Source organism: Oryctolagus cuniculus, chromosome 19, assembly GCF_051225735.1.
Source record: "Oryctolagus cuniculus isolate XC-2025 breed Fujian yellow rabbit chromosome 19, ASM5122573v1, whole genome shotgun sequence".
NCBI classification, from domain to species: Eukaryota; Metazoa; Chordata; class Mammalia; order Lagomorpha; family Leporidae; genus Oryctolagus; species Oryctolagus cuniculus.
Genome location: NC_142885.1, coordinates 8,405,300 through 8,419,920, shown reverse-complemented (window position 1 = coordinate 8,419,920; position 14,621 = coordinate 8,405,300). Strand labels below are relative to the sequence as shown.

Genomic DNA, 14,621 nt, shown 5'->3' with positions numbered 1-14,621 from the left:
GTTTCGTACCCAAAGGCAAGGTAGGGGCCGGCGCTGCGGCTCAATAGGCTAATCCTCCGCCTTGTGGCACCGGCACACCGGGTTCTAGTCCCGGTCGGGGCACCGGATTCTGTCCCAGTTGCCCTTCTTCCAGGCCAGCTCTCTGCTATGCCAGGGAGTGCAGTAAAAGGAAGACCTTTTTCTCTCTCTCTCTCTCTCACTGTCCACTCTGCCTGTCCAAAAAAAAAAAAAAAAAAAAAAAGACATAAAAAGGCAAGGTAGGAAGATGGCCCCTAAAATAGAAATTCAGAACGGTGCTTACAACGGTGGAGTTTTTATTTATTAAAGATTTATTTATTTGAAAGTCAGAGTTACACAGAAAAGGCAGAGAGAGGAGAGAGAGAGAGGGAGAGAGAGAGAGCTTCCATCCAACAGTTTGTTTACTCTCTAAATGGCTGCAATGGCCGGAGCTGCGCCGATTTGAAGCCAGGAGCCATGAACGTCTGGGTCTCCCACGTGGGTGCAGGGGCCCAAGCACTTGGGCCATCTTTTGCTTTCCCAGGCCACAGCTGAGAGCTGGATAGGAAGTGGAGCAGCCGGGTCTCAAACTGGTGCCGGTATGGGATGCCTGCACTGCAGGCCAGGGCGTTCACCTGTTGTGCCACGGCACTGGCCCCTACAACAGTGGAGTTACAGAATGGTGGGAAGGCCGAGTAACTCCTGTTTGATCTCTTTGTCAATGAAACATGAAATCGGGCGAGCCATTGAGCAGAGTGGAGAAGGACACTCTGGAGATCATAGGAAACCTCCATCCAACCTGTGACTAGGAAACGCGAAGCTCATTTGTGTCCTTAACGCACAGCACCGCTTAGCACAGGTTCTGATTGGAAGCTCACAAGCTCCGGTTCCCGCCGATCCATAGCGTTGACCAGAGAAGGCGAGGGCACACTGCCGCTCGCGGTTTTCTCTCCTTGGCCCCCAGTGCTGAGAGCAGTCTCCCCGTTACAGATCACATTTCTGCGGAACATCACGTGGACCTTGTCCAACCTGTGCCGGAACAAGAACCCGTACCCTTGCGAGGAAGCGGTGAAGCAGCTGCTGCCGGTCCTCCTGCACCTGCTGCAGCACCAGGACAGCGAGATCCTCTCAGACACCTGCTGGGCCTTCTCCTACCTCACCGATGGCTGCAATGAGCGCATCGGCCGAGTGGTTGACACGGGGGTCTTGCCCAGGCTGGTGGAGCTCATGACCAGCCTGGAACTCTGCATCTTGGTAAATGGCGACCTCGGGCCTGTCTGTTTCTCGGGGGTCCTGCTGAGTGGCGTCTGTGACTTCTGCAGGTCTGTGCCCCTTGCCCCGGGTCTTCACAGTCGGCTGTAAACTCGTGCCCAGGACAAAGGTTGGCACCGGCATTGCCTGGGATTTGCCACTCCCTAGTCAAAGACTTGAATCTGTTTTGATCTAAAATCCTACTGGGCATTAAGTAAAATTCAACTTTCTTCATTGGAAGGCTAAAACAATATAGGAAAATGCCGAGTGAAAATTGCTTATAATCCCAAGACCCAGGAACTATGCTCAGTATTCTTTCCTTCTAGTGGTCTCTACTTGTAGATTTCAACAGATTGGCTTATACTGTCTATGTGTGTAAAGCTCATTATAACGTTTACATTTCTTACACGAGCATAAAAGAAAATTCCTCTCTTCTCCCTCGTTGGTTTTTAGATACTTCAGATACAGACCAAAGGCAAATGAAAACCATTATCAGATGCTTTGCTAGATAATTAAACATGATCCATTGACATAAACGACTTTGAAAGATGGGTATATGAGGGTACTTAAATTCATGGAAAAAATCTTTTAGAAAATTCTGCTCCAATATAAATTGATCTCTTAAGCCCTTGCGTTTCCATGAACTTTTTGAAGACCCCTCAAATGATGTAGAAGATGCCTTTACTCTGCCCCTCTTGGTTTCTGCTCTCACGCTGTATCCGTGCAGTCTGGGTGATGCTGCGTTCTGAGAATGAGAATAGCCTAGTACCTCTCCACGTCAAGGTTGGTTGGGGGAGTAGCGTGGAGGTATGTGGAGAATGCAAAGAGAAAGAAAAGGCGATTTTCTATGGCAGTGGCTTCTCCTGGGGTCCTGGAGCCGACTGGAGCTATCCTGTGAGGCCTCTACTCTGAGCTCTCACTGGAGTAGCAGGTATGAAGCCCAAAAGGCGAGGAAGACTCTAGAGCTGTGATGGGCTTCACTGTGCAGAGAAGCTCAAATTCAGCCCTCCGAGATGGGTGTTGAACCCAGTTGTAGACCCAGCATGGGGGGACCTTCAGTTACTGTGAAGGGGCTCATCAATACCCCCAAGAAATGTCAGAGGAATCGCATAAGCTCCAGTTAACTCTACAACCAATGTTTGGCACTGGTGCCAATTACAAATCCAGTGAATGCTGTTCATGATAAACTATAATTGATGTAGCATTTCCCCCGTGGAAAGGGCAGCAGCACTTACGATTAAACTATCATTCAACCTCCATCCCACTTGAGCCAGAACTACTGGGAAGCTGGCAAGTATCGGGAAACTGTGTCAGAACAGCCGAAGACACTGAGTTAGTAAGATCGTGGACATAGCCGTTGCCCACGGGCTTCCCGGGAATGGTCAGCGTGGTGTGGCTGGTGTCTGGGAAGGCCCAGGACTGGGTGGGATTGCCATCTCACCGTCACGGATTCTCAGCGCTAGCCTTGTTCTTGCAGACTCCTTCTCTGCGCACCGTGGGGAACATTGTCACGGGAACCGATCAGCAGACCCAGATGGCCATCGACGCAGGCATGCTGAGGGTGCTGCCCCAGCTCCTGAGGCACCCCAAATCCTCCATCCAGAAGGAGGCCGCCTGGGCCCTGAGCAACGTGGCTGCAGGCCCCCATCAGCACATCCAGCAGCTGATTGCTTACAACTTGCTGCCTCCCTTGGTGGCTCTGTTGAAAAACGTAAGTGACACCCTTGGCGTCCACCGCCCAAGACTCCCTTCCACGGCCCCGTGTTGAGCCAGACAGAGCAAGGCTGTGAAATGATGGATTCTTAGCTCTGTCTGGGGGAAGGGTGAGGTGAGCCGTCCTGAGGAACCCATCACACGTGTGGGAGACCAGGCTAGCACTGGTCAAGGAAAAGGTGCTGCCCATGGCTCAAACATCCAGAAAAATCATGAGCTGGCAAATAGTAATTTTTCTCTAGAGGGTGTCCAAAGATAGTGCCATCTACCCTCTACCTGTACAAAGACGGAGGTTTTGTTTTACGAGAAAAAAATGTATCCCGCTACGGTGATGTCACATGATGAAAATGGTGATATTTTCCACGTACAAATTAAACTGAATAGAAAATTCAAACAAAAGCTAGAACTGTAATAAGGTTTCCCTCGTCCTCCTGCACATCACACCAGCCCCTTTCAGTGTGTGAGTTTTGGTTGAACCACCTGCAGTCAGGTTTCTTCCGGGGGGGGGGGGGGGTAGGGGGGGGGGGAGCAGGTGGTGGGGTTGAGGTGGGGAAAGGCTGCGCTCCTGTTCTCAGCCTGGTGGCAGGTTCCCAGGTACGTGCCAGGTATGGGAATCAAGGCAAGAGGAAAAGGCCAGGTGTATAGTTCAAACCCCAGCATCCTCCAGTCGATTGGATACTGCCTGTCCTGCTTCCTCCTGTGAGTCTATACAAGGTCTAATAAGAAACATCTGGCAATGCATCAGAGTCCTCATATCTTTGTTTTTAATTTTTATTGTTAGAGAACAGGTTTCATGTATTTCTTCATTTTTAATATTTTAGCTTGACTTCTTTGCAGAATTTTTCATCCATGTCATAGATTTAACTCCTGTATTTGCATAATCTTGTGATCATTCCTTTCTATTCCTTTTCAGGCATTTTGTCGATCTCTTCACATTCATGTTGAAGCATTGCATTCCTTTTGGGGGAATCATATCGTCTTCCTTATTCATGTTTCTTGTATTTCTACATTTTTTTTTTTTTTTGGACAGGCAGAGTTAGACAGTGAGAGAGAGAGACCGAGAGAAAGGGCTTCCTTCTGTTGGTTCACCCCCCCAAGTGGCCACTACGGCCGGCACGCTGTGCCGCTCCGAAGCCAGGAGCCAGGTGCTTCCTCCTGGTCTCCCGTGCGGGTGCAGGGCCCAAGCACTTGGGCCATCCTCCACTACCTTCCTGGGCCACAGCAGAGAGCTGGACTGGAAGAGGAGCAACCAGGATGGAACCGGCGCCCCGACCAGGGCTAGAACCCAAAATACTGGCGCCGCAGGCAGAGGATTAGCCTAGTGAGCCACAGCACCAGCCTCTACATTTATTCTTAGGCATGTGTATAAACACCTGTTCATTTTCTCCTCTGACAGCTCTTATCTTTCAAAATGCCTCTGAGGCTTAGAGGAGTGTCAGCTCCTGCAGTGGCTATCCATAGGCGTGTGCTGGGTGGGGCCAGGGAGCTCTGGCCAGTGCTCGGCAGTGGGGCTAGAGTCCAGGCCAGGCCGTGGTAGATCTCCTTTATCATCAGCGAGGAGGGCCTGATTGTGTCAGCTCGCGTGGTCACAGCGTAAGCCCTCTCTGCCAAGGTGAGCCCACAGTGCCCAGGCGCCTCACCGTCACAGGTACATGAACCACACAGAGGCTCTGTGCACTGCTCCGTGTAAGCCGGAACCGTGAGCCTCTGAAGCCAGACACAATGATTTCCCAAAGACCCAGCCACACCCCGTCTCATGCCCTGTTGTAGTCACAGGGAGCGTGGGATCCACTCCCAGCCCCACAAGCCTCCCTGATCCACAGAAAGAGCTGTGGTGTTCCCTGAGCCAGCTGCCTGATCAATAGTGAGTAGATGGGAGTGCTTTATGGGCCTAAGTGGATGCCCTACTGCCCACTCCAGGCCAGGTTCAAAGTCAGTAGGGCTTTACCCCTCCAATAAACTCACAGCGGCCTCTACTCACCTTCATAAGGTGGCATTTCCTGCCAGCTGCCTGCCAGGTGCTTGTTCCAAGAAGATAGCACCCCCTCCAGCCCCTGGTGTCCTGCTCACTGCTTCTGTGCTGTCCCCACTGCTCCACAGGGTCTCTCTTCCTGTAGTTTCCACTGCAAATGTGTCTGCAGCTGCCCCCTGGGAGTGCTGTCCTTTTTCTTCCGTTACCTTCCTGTGGTCAGATTGAGCATGTATTTTCCTTAATCATCCACCTTTTATCTCTGAGCCCTCACATTTCAGACTGTGTCTTTTGAACTTTAACTTGCTTGCTTGGGGCCATAAGTCACTTGCTTTGTTTTCGCTTTACTCAAAGGTCGCAATTTGCCCCTTCACCCTCTAATGGCCGCCGTGGCTGGCGTGCTGTGGCCGGCGCACCACGCTGATCCAAAGGCAGGAGCCAGGTGCTTCTGCTGGTCTCCCATGGGGTGCAGAGCCCAAGCACCTGGGCCATCCTCCACTGCCTTCCCAGGCCACAGCAGAGAGCTGGCCTGGAAGAGGGGCAACTGGGACAGAATGCGGCGCCCCGACCGGGACTAGAACCCCGTGTGCTGGCGCCACAAGGCAGAGGATTAGCCTAGTGAGCCGCGGCGCCGGCCTTGGGCCAAGGAATTTTTGTAAATGCAGGAGATTCATCGAGGGGTGCTTTGGTGATGAATTCCTCCTCTGTCACTGCTGGTCTAGCCCAGCCTCCTAGAACACATCTGTGTCCCTCGCTACCTAGCTTCTTGCACAGAATTTCATTGGGTGGGAAAGGCTAGGAATGTAAATATAGACCCCTCTCAGCTTAAACCCCAAGCATATGCCCTAGTCTACACAGGTTAAGATTAGTTTATGTTCTATTTTCCCCGTAGCCTGACACAGGGACGAGTCTAACTTGACCTTGGAACCTCCCTCTGAGACCCCCTTTGAGTCTGCCCACCTACTCCTTGGCTCCTCCACTACCCAAAGATGCTCTCTTCTCCTGAAGAACTGGAGGCCCGCAGCCAAGGTGTCCGGTGTAGATGGCACGTACGGCCCTTGCTGCTGCCTGCCTACCTGGAGAGTAACCCAGGGTGGCACTGCTGTATTGAGGTTCTGGGAGATCTGGACTGAACGTGACTGCTTGCTTTCTGCAGGGGGAGTTCAGAGTCCAGAAAGAGGCTGTCTGGATGGTGGCCAACTTCACAATGGGGGCCACCGTGAACCAGTTGTTCCAGCTCCTCCACTCGGGGGTCCTGGAGCCCCTGATGAGGCTCCTCACTGCCCCAGATGTTAAAATTGTCCTCATCATCCTCGATGTCATCTCCTACTTCCTCCAGGTGAGCTGTTCTGAACACGTGGGTTCGTAATGGCAGTCTCGAACTTGATTAAGACACTTAATTTTAGTTCTTAGAATCCAGGTGGGATTCTCTATTTTCTCCAATCCCTTCGACCCCTCCACCCTGATCTGACCGTCTTCATCCGTGTATCCTGTGGATAACACGATAAGGGACATTTCAAGGAAGGGTCATCACCTTCGTCTTAAGTAAGTATGACTGTGCTGGGCACTTTCTTGGATTCTCCAGATACAGTGGCGCCAAGTCTTTGTTCTAATGGGGCTTGGGCATTCCTGGGGTGGGGAGGCAGTTATGGGTAATATCAGGCAGATAAGGGGTATCCCTCGTGGTTCATGGTGGGGAGTGGCTCTCACATATGCAGGAGTCTGAGGAGGACCCGAGAGGGGCCAGTGAGTCCTGGGGGAATCGGGAGGAAGCGTCTCAAGAAAAGGGAGTGTGAGGAGGGATCCGTGGCCAGGGCAGAGAGCAGGGTGGGAAGAACTGGCAGGTCGGGGCCAGGTCATGCAGGATCTGTGAGAACTTTGGCTTCCTCTGAGTAAGGAGACGTCAACAGAAGGCTTGTTGAAGCAGGGCGGAAGTCAGTGAGCCACGAGGCTTAGAAATCTAAAACACAGGTACACTTGAAGGAGCAGTAGGAAGTTGGTGGGGATGTCTTTTTTTTCTGACAGGCAGAGTTAGAGAGAAAGGTCTTCCTTTTCCGTTGGTTCACCCCCCAAGTGGCTGCTACGGCCAGCGCGCTGCGGCCAATCCGAAGCCAGGAGCCAGGTGCTTCTCCTGGTCTCCCATGCGGGTGCAGGGCCCAAGCACCTGGGCCATCCTCCACTGCACTCCCGGGCCACAGCAGAGAGCTGGCCTGGAAGAGGGGCAACCAGGACAGAATCTGGCACCCCGACCGGGACTAGAACCCGGGGTGCCGGTGCCGCAGGTGGAGGATTAGCCTATTGAGCCGTGGTGCCGGCCTAGGGGGGATAAGTCTTGAAGTTCTTTCTCCATTCAGCATTATGTTTTAGGGGGTTGGACCACAAAGCACTGAGCTAGAGTTCTGGAAAAGTCTTAGTTCTGACATGAAGGAATGTCAAACCAGTCTCTCCGTTCTGCTTGCACTACTAGTTCTATATTGCTATGGAGCACGTTATCCACACACTGGGATTAGGAATTGGATGGGTTTGGCTCCGGGTCTCCTTTGAGGTTCAGTCAACATGTTGGGGCAGGGGCTGGCGTCTGAAGGCTTTCTGGAGCCTGGAGGATCAGCATCCACGGTGGCAGGTGGACCTCGCCACTGGGCAGCTCACGTGGCCTCACATCGTGGCAGCTGACTTCCCACAGAGTAAGCAACTAAAGCTGCAGTGTTGTCTGTGACTGGCCTTGGAGGTCCCATTCTGTCAGTTCAGCAGCGTCGTGTTGTTTCCATGGGGCGGGGGGGGCCCTCTTCACTGCAGGGGGTGAACTACACAAGGGCATGAACACCCGGATGGGGGTCACCAGGGGCCGTCCTGGGAGCTGGCTATCTTCATTTGCAATGAAGCCATTTGAGAACCTCCAAAAGAACACCAGGAACTCATAAAAGCCCACTTGGAGCTTCCTTTACACGCACTGTTGTGGAAAAGGACTGACCCAAGACAAGACCAGATTTGAAAGCCAGTCCCATAATACCCTGTGACTTTGAGCAGATCACACCAGGAGAGGGTAGAGACCTGCAGCCAGTAGATAGAGCTGGACTAACATGTTCCGGACCGTAGTGTGTCACTCCATCAACTCCATTTGAATTAAACACTTAAAGATTTTGTCTTGAGAGACTGGGCCGGTCACATCTGATGGACCAACGGGCAGGTGAGGAAGGCCCGGGTGGGGCTGCATAACGCTTCAGGTGGACAGCGGAGTGCTGGGGAGGTCTAGGGGCCATGTCCTGTCCTGTCCTGGCCCCACGTCCTCCTCCAGGGCTCCTGCTACCCAGGGCCAAGCCCTATTCCCCAGTTTTCTTGCTGACATTGACGTGGGACTTTGGTCCCTGCCTCTTTTCTTTATTCCAAACCCATAGCTCTTTTTGGACCTGCATCTGGGACTGAAGGGTCCCAAGGCTTAAACGTGCAGCTGAAACTCAAGTCACATAAACCACATGGCTTGAATCATGTTTAGTTTGATCTATAAGACTTATTTTTTTTAAGTCACAGCTCACAAAATAACAGAGCCCTTGGGGTGTGATGCCCAAGTGCTTGCTTTACCACTCTGCACTTCCTCCAAATGCACTGTCTAGCTGAGCTATACCCTCTTCTCCTGAGACACAGCCCTTTGATTACTTCAGGTTCGTCCTGGCCAAGTAGGTTTAGTAAGAATTTATGGTACCGTCCGTACTTGCCCTGTGCATCTGCTGAGACTTCAGCCTCTGCTAGTGACAATGATTGACTTGGTGCTCCCCAGTAACCTGGGTGATGCACACCACTTCTGGGTTTCTAGTTTTGTGCGTGTACCTCGCCTGCTGTATCCGTACAAACATCGGAGTGAATGGTTAGTCCTCTGTGATGAAAAGACAGTGACAGCATTGGGTTGACTCTGCCCACGTGGTTTGCCCCCCGGGACCTCACTGTGGGCCACTGTGGGTCACTTCTGTGATGCAGGCTCTCCTGTCTGATCCTGTGAGGCTCGAGTTCAGGGCCAGAACACCACATTTACCTGGCATTACTGGAACACCCTTGCAAACCGGATTTAACACCATTTTCTTTAACTAGAAGGAGCTACCTGCCAAATGTGACGTATTTGTGGGCAGCAATGTATTTGGCCCCAAATCCATCCCTTAAGATAGTCTAGAAGCATTGTATTTGATACAACGGAAATAAATGTTTATAGAAGTCAACATATTTATGTATGTTGCATAAGTGTATTGTACATGCATGTGTCTATAGCTTACATACATACATGGTCAGATCTTGGAAGTATCTAAGATGGGGGGAGGTGCTTGCAGCTATCAATACATTTGGGAAAAGAGACAATGCGACTCCCCTTTCTGGAATGGCGGCCTTTGGTCTCATCCCGCTGAACCCCGAGGACTGGCAAGGGTTCTGTCGACCGAGGGCCCCTGCCCAGGGTCTCTTGTTCTCTCATGTGGCTCGCAGGAGGCAGAGAAGCTGTACGAGAAGGACAACCTGTGTCTCCTGATAGAAGAACTCGGCGGGATAGACCAAATCGAGGCCTTGCAGCTGCACGAGAACCGGCAGATCGCCCAAACCGCTCTGAGCATCATCGAGAAGCACTTCACGGAGGTCAGTGACTTCGGAGCGGACACAGGGGGCCTCTGGTGGGGCACCACCTTGGCAGGTCACCACCGGGGAGGCAGTAGACAGGCAGGCTTCACACACACACACACACACACACACACACACACAATCCCATAGAAGCTTCGCTTTGTTCACTTTTTTTGGAGGGGTACAGGCAAGGAGAGAACATGATAAAGTCATTTTTCTCTTTTTGAGAGGCAGAAAGAGCGCTCCCATCCATTGGTTCACCCCCAAGTGCCTGCAATGGCTGGGGCTGAAACTGGGAGCTAGCAACTCCACCCAGGTCTCCCGTAAGGATGGCAGGAACCCAATTACCTGAACCGTCACCACTACCTCCCAGGGTGTGCACTGGCAGGAAGCCGGGGTCAGGAGCCAAAGCCAGGTATTGACCTCGGGTGTGGGCAGTCTGGCTGGGGGCCTATGCCCGGATAAAGCCCTACCCCAAGAGTGCAGACATCGGAGGCAGCACCAGCTTGAAGATCATTGTGCCACTGACTGGATTTCGTGTCTTTCCAAAATACACTGTTTGGGACGAACTTTCCCAGGGACTCCCAAGCCTTCCGTAGGAGCAAGAAAGAGCTCAGGTAGCAGGAGACATCTTGAAAGGCTTTCGGGAGGTATTTTAGCTGTTTGTGAAATATATAGCTCTGTGATGTTAAGTGCATTCACACTGTGTACAAACATCACCACCACCCCTACATTTTCGTTCTCCCACGACGAAACTCCATGCCTGTCAAGCAACTCATCGCCCCCTCCCCTCAGCCCTTGGTGTAACCACCATTCTCTGAAAGTGTTTTTTTTTTTTTAATTAATATTTATGTATTCAAAAGGCAGAGTGAGAGCAAGAAAGACCGAGATCGCTCAATCTGCCACCTGCTAGTTCACTCCTCAACTGGCCACAACAGCCAGGCCTGGGCCGGGCCAGAGCCAGGAGCTTCATCTGGGTCTCCCACATGGGTGGCAGGGACCCACATACTTGGGCTGTCCTCTGCCACTTTCCTGGGTGCATTAGCAGGGAGCTGGATTGGAAGCGGAGCAGCTGGGATCCGAGCTGGAGATCCGATATGGGATTGAGCTGCCGGCATCACAAGCGGCAGCTTAGCCGTCTGTGCCGCAGCACCGGCCCCCATCTCCGTGAACTGGGCTCCTCTACAGACCTGATATAAGATCACACGCAGATCCAGGATCATACATAGTCGCACCCTACTTGTCCTTTTGTGACAAACTTGTTCCCCCTGAGCTCAAGGTCTTCAGGGTTCACCCACGTTGTGCTGCATGTCAGAGCTTCATACTCCATTGAACGTAGGACCATAAACCACATGCACCCATCTACCCACCGATGGGCCCCTGGGTGCTTTGGTGGCTACTGGGAGCAATGCTGTTATGGACGTACCTACTGGCATCTGTTAGCGGTTCTTTCCAGCCTAGACCCAGAAGCGGCACTGCTGGACCGCGTGGTGATTCTAGTTGTAACTTCTGCAGAAGCACCACGCCACGTTCCATTGTACACCCCCAACAGCAGTACGTGGCGCTCGACTTTGTCCACATCCCCAGCGATATCCGTTTGTTTTCTGATTTTTTTTGGCAACAGCCACTCCAGTGTAGATCAAGTGGTAGCTCCTTTTTCGTAGGAGGAGAGGGGTCTGAGCTCTTCAGGGACCAGGTAAACACGGGACGAGGGGTTTACGGAGGGAGGGACGCTCCCGGTAAGTGTCAGACGGGAATCGGCAACAAAATCCAGAGCAGTCGCGTCAGCTTGGCTTTTTGCTAATTGGAAGCAGCTGAAAGATTTGGGACCAAGGATGCTCTCAAAGCAGAGAAGATTGGAATGGAAATGAGCATCTTCTAAGCCAGTGGTTCCTGTGACAGTCTCATGAAAGGAGACTCACTCCTTAAAGGGAGTGAGATCCCTGGGGCTCACCAAGAACCCCAGCTTAAAGACCTCTGACCTAGGAGTAATAGCTATGTCGTCATATTCCCGCTAACTGGAAGGGCGGTGTCCCATGTATAGCAAAACTGCATTGAAAAATCAGCCAGTGGCACTGCAGCCAAGCCGCCACTTGGAACTGCTGCATCTTATATAAGGGTGCCAGGTTCAAGTCCTGGGTGATCTACTTCTGATCCAGCTTCCTGATAATGCACTGGAAGGCAGCAGCAGGTGACTTGGGTATTTGGATCCTTGTCATATATGTGGGAGACCCAAACTGAGCTCAGGACTCCTGGTTTCAGCCTGGCCCAGACCTGGCTGTTGGAGTGAACTGGTGGATGGAATCTCTCACTCTTCCTCTTAAAAATTTAAAATTTAAAATTTAAATTTTAAAAAATTTAAAATTTAAAAAATTTCCTCTTAAATTTAAATTTTTAATTCAGATTGTTAAAAAAAAGCCAGTCAAAAAAAAAAGTGTGATTCCACCTATTCAAGAGTACTTCAAATGGTCATGAAAACATTGAATTAAAGGATGTTTGCTTATTGTGCAAAATGTTTAAAGTCCATAATTTTTTCCATTATGTGACTTTTTGAAGACCTTTGTATGTGGCTATATGTTGTATATAATCAGATCCACAAAGAAAGTAGAATGGACGTTGCCCAGGCTGGGTAGGAGGGGAGGATAGGGAAGTTAGTGTTTGCTGGGGGCGGAGTTTCAGCTTATGAAGATTGACAGATTTATATGAAAGTCAAGTGACAGGTCTTCCATGCACTGGTTCACTCTCCAGTCACAACGGCTGGCACTGGGCCAGGCCGGAGCCAGGAGCCAGGAGCTTCCTCTGCTCTCCCACGTGGGTGCAGGGGCCCAAGCGCTTGTGCCATCTTGGTTCCCTGCTTTTCCCAGGCCAGGAGCAGGGAGCTTGATTGGAAGTGGAATAGTCGCGACACAAACTGCCACCTACTTGGGTTGCTGGCGTGGCAGGAGGCAGCTTAACCCACTATGCCATGACGCCGGCCCCAGAGTTTCAGTTTTGCAGGATGAAGTTCTGGTGGTGGGTGATGGTGAAGGTTGCCCAGCCGTGTGAATGTGTTTAATGTCACTGCGCTGTTGGCTGTGAAGGCAGACCATTTTGTTACGTGTCCTAGCACACAGAGAACCCTGGGAAATGTCTAAATGCTCCCCGCTTTGAGTCTTCCCTTGGAGAGACCTCGAGGCCCAGTGAGAGCAAATTCTAATCCATAGATGGTGTTAAGGGGCCAATGTGCGGTAAGAACCTTCTAGAGCCCAGAGGTTATAACAGTGCCTGTTCTCCCCTGAAGGCAGAAGATGATGGCATCGTTTTACCTGTCCGGGACAGAGACTACAAATGGAGAGCGTTCGTAGAAAAATGATGGCGAAGCACCCCAGCTTCTAAACCAATAACCAAACCCAGGGGTACCATCTTCGTGACACAGCTCTCCTCTCCTAGTGAATCGCCAATGTAAAGCTTTTAAAACTCCATGTTAATAAAAGGTTCAGCACTTTACTCCCGCTCTCTGAAAAGCTTAGACCACCTGTGTCAGGACAATGACGGGGATTTCCTCTCTTAAGAACATTAGCTTTGGTGTTGACCTTGGAGGATCTGAGTTAAGGAACTTCAAACCAGTTGAGTGGTCCACGACAAGCAAGAAAAACTGACTTGCATATGCGACCTCACCGGGCCCCCATGCCCGGGCGGACAGTACTATTTATGCCTAGGCTTTCTTAGCTCTGGCTATTAGTCTCTTGGCTTTCTAGAAAGTTCTAAAATGATCCTAGAAACTCAAAATGTCTTAGCTTTCATGGAAAGTTTGAGTTTTTTAAAAATAGTTTTAGGGTAATGATTCTCAAATTTGAGTGTGTACCTGTGCCGCCGGGGTTGCTTATTGGACCACAGACGGCTGGGCCCACCCCACAGAGGTTCTGACTCGCAGCTGAGCCTGAGCACCTCACATCTCGGGAGTCCTCGGGTGATGCTGATGCCACTGTTGTCAGCAGCCATCAGTGAGCTGTGGCCTGGGGACCAAAGTCAGCCCACCGCCTGTTCTGTAAATAAACACTCATAGGAGACAGCTACACGCTGTCCCTGGGTCACAGCATTTTATACTACCGTGGCTACAGGGACCCCGTGGCTTACAGAGCTGAAAATATTTACTGTCTGGTTCTTTACAAAAACGATTTGTTGACTCTCTACATGGCAAGTTAATATGCCAGTGTGCACTGCCCCCCACCCCCACCCCAGCCCTCTCCTAGCTGGTCATTTGCGTGTTGCGTGTTTGATCTTTCAGAACGACCTGTGTCACTTCAACACAATGCACCCATCGAAGTGTACAGGTGTGATTAGGAAGGGGCCGGGGGTCTGTCTTACGTTGGGCCCCAAGTTGTCTCCAGGCACCCGCAGGGCTCTGCTCCCGACAGCCACCAAGGACGTTGCCTTCAGGAAGTTCACCTCCCCTACCCTGAGCAGGCCACAAGAGGTGGTGAGGGACTTACAAGATCCAAAGTCAGATCGGCCACCTGTTTTATGTTGCTGCAGCAGGAGGCCGCTGATTGGGTCATTTATAAAGGAAAACAATGGATTTCTCAGTTTTGGAGGCCGGGAAATATGACCTCAAGATGCCAGAGTGTGTCAAGGGTTCTCTGGCTGTGTTGTCATATGGGGCAGGGACCATGTGGTGGGAATGAGGGAGCTTGCATGGTCACCTCTAACTTCTCACAAAGCCACTGATGCCGTCATGAACACATCTAACCCTAATTACCCTGCCCAAAGCCCTCCTCTAAATAACATCGACAGAGTTGGTGGTATGCCACGGTGGGTTAAGCTGCCACTCATAATGCCGTTGGTATCCAATATCAGAGTGCTGGTTCTAGTCCCAGCTGCTCCACTGCTGATCCAGCTCCCTGCTAATGTGCCTGAGAATCAGGCAGCAGAAGATGGCCCTAGTGCTTGGTCCCCTGCCACCCACATGAGCGGCCAGAATGAAGTTCCTGGCTCTAGCCTAAACCAGCAGCCCTGGCTGTAGTAGCCATTTGGGGAGTGAACCAGTGGGTGGAAGATCTTTGTCTTGCTGTCTTTCAAATCTTTTTAAAAATACCATCAACATAGGAATTTGGAG

The 14,621-nt window shown here is 51.4% G+C and overlaps 1 protein-coding gene across 4 annotated transcripts in view; it reads left to right on the top strand.

Moving 5' to 3' along the window:
- Positions 1-14,621, top strand: part of KPNA7 (karyopherin subunit alpha 7) — a 44,534-nt gene that overhangs the window by 28,007 nt on the left and 1,906 nt on the right. For 2 of the 4 annotated variants that reach the window (XM_089321499.1, XM_089321498.1), the window contains exons 7-10: positions 988-1,251; positions 2,726-2,959; positions 6,087-6,269; positions 9,398-9,544. In XM_089321499.1, coding sequence (XP_089177625.1) covers positions 988-1,251; positions 2,726-2,959; positions 6,087-6,269; positions 9,398-9,544 — 828 coding nt within the window. Of the gene's footprint in view, positions 1-987; positions 1,252-2,725; positions 2,960-6,086; positions 6,270-9,397; positions 9,545-12,806; positions 13,011-14,621 lie in introns of those variants that run through there. The other 2 variants (XM_017337874.4, XM_089321501.1) reach the window with 2 other exon arrangements.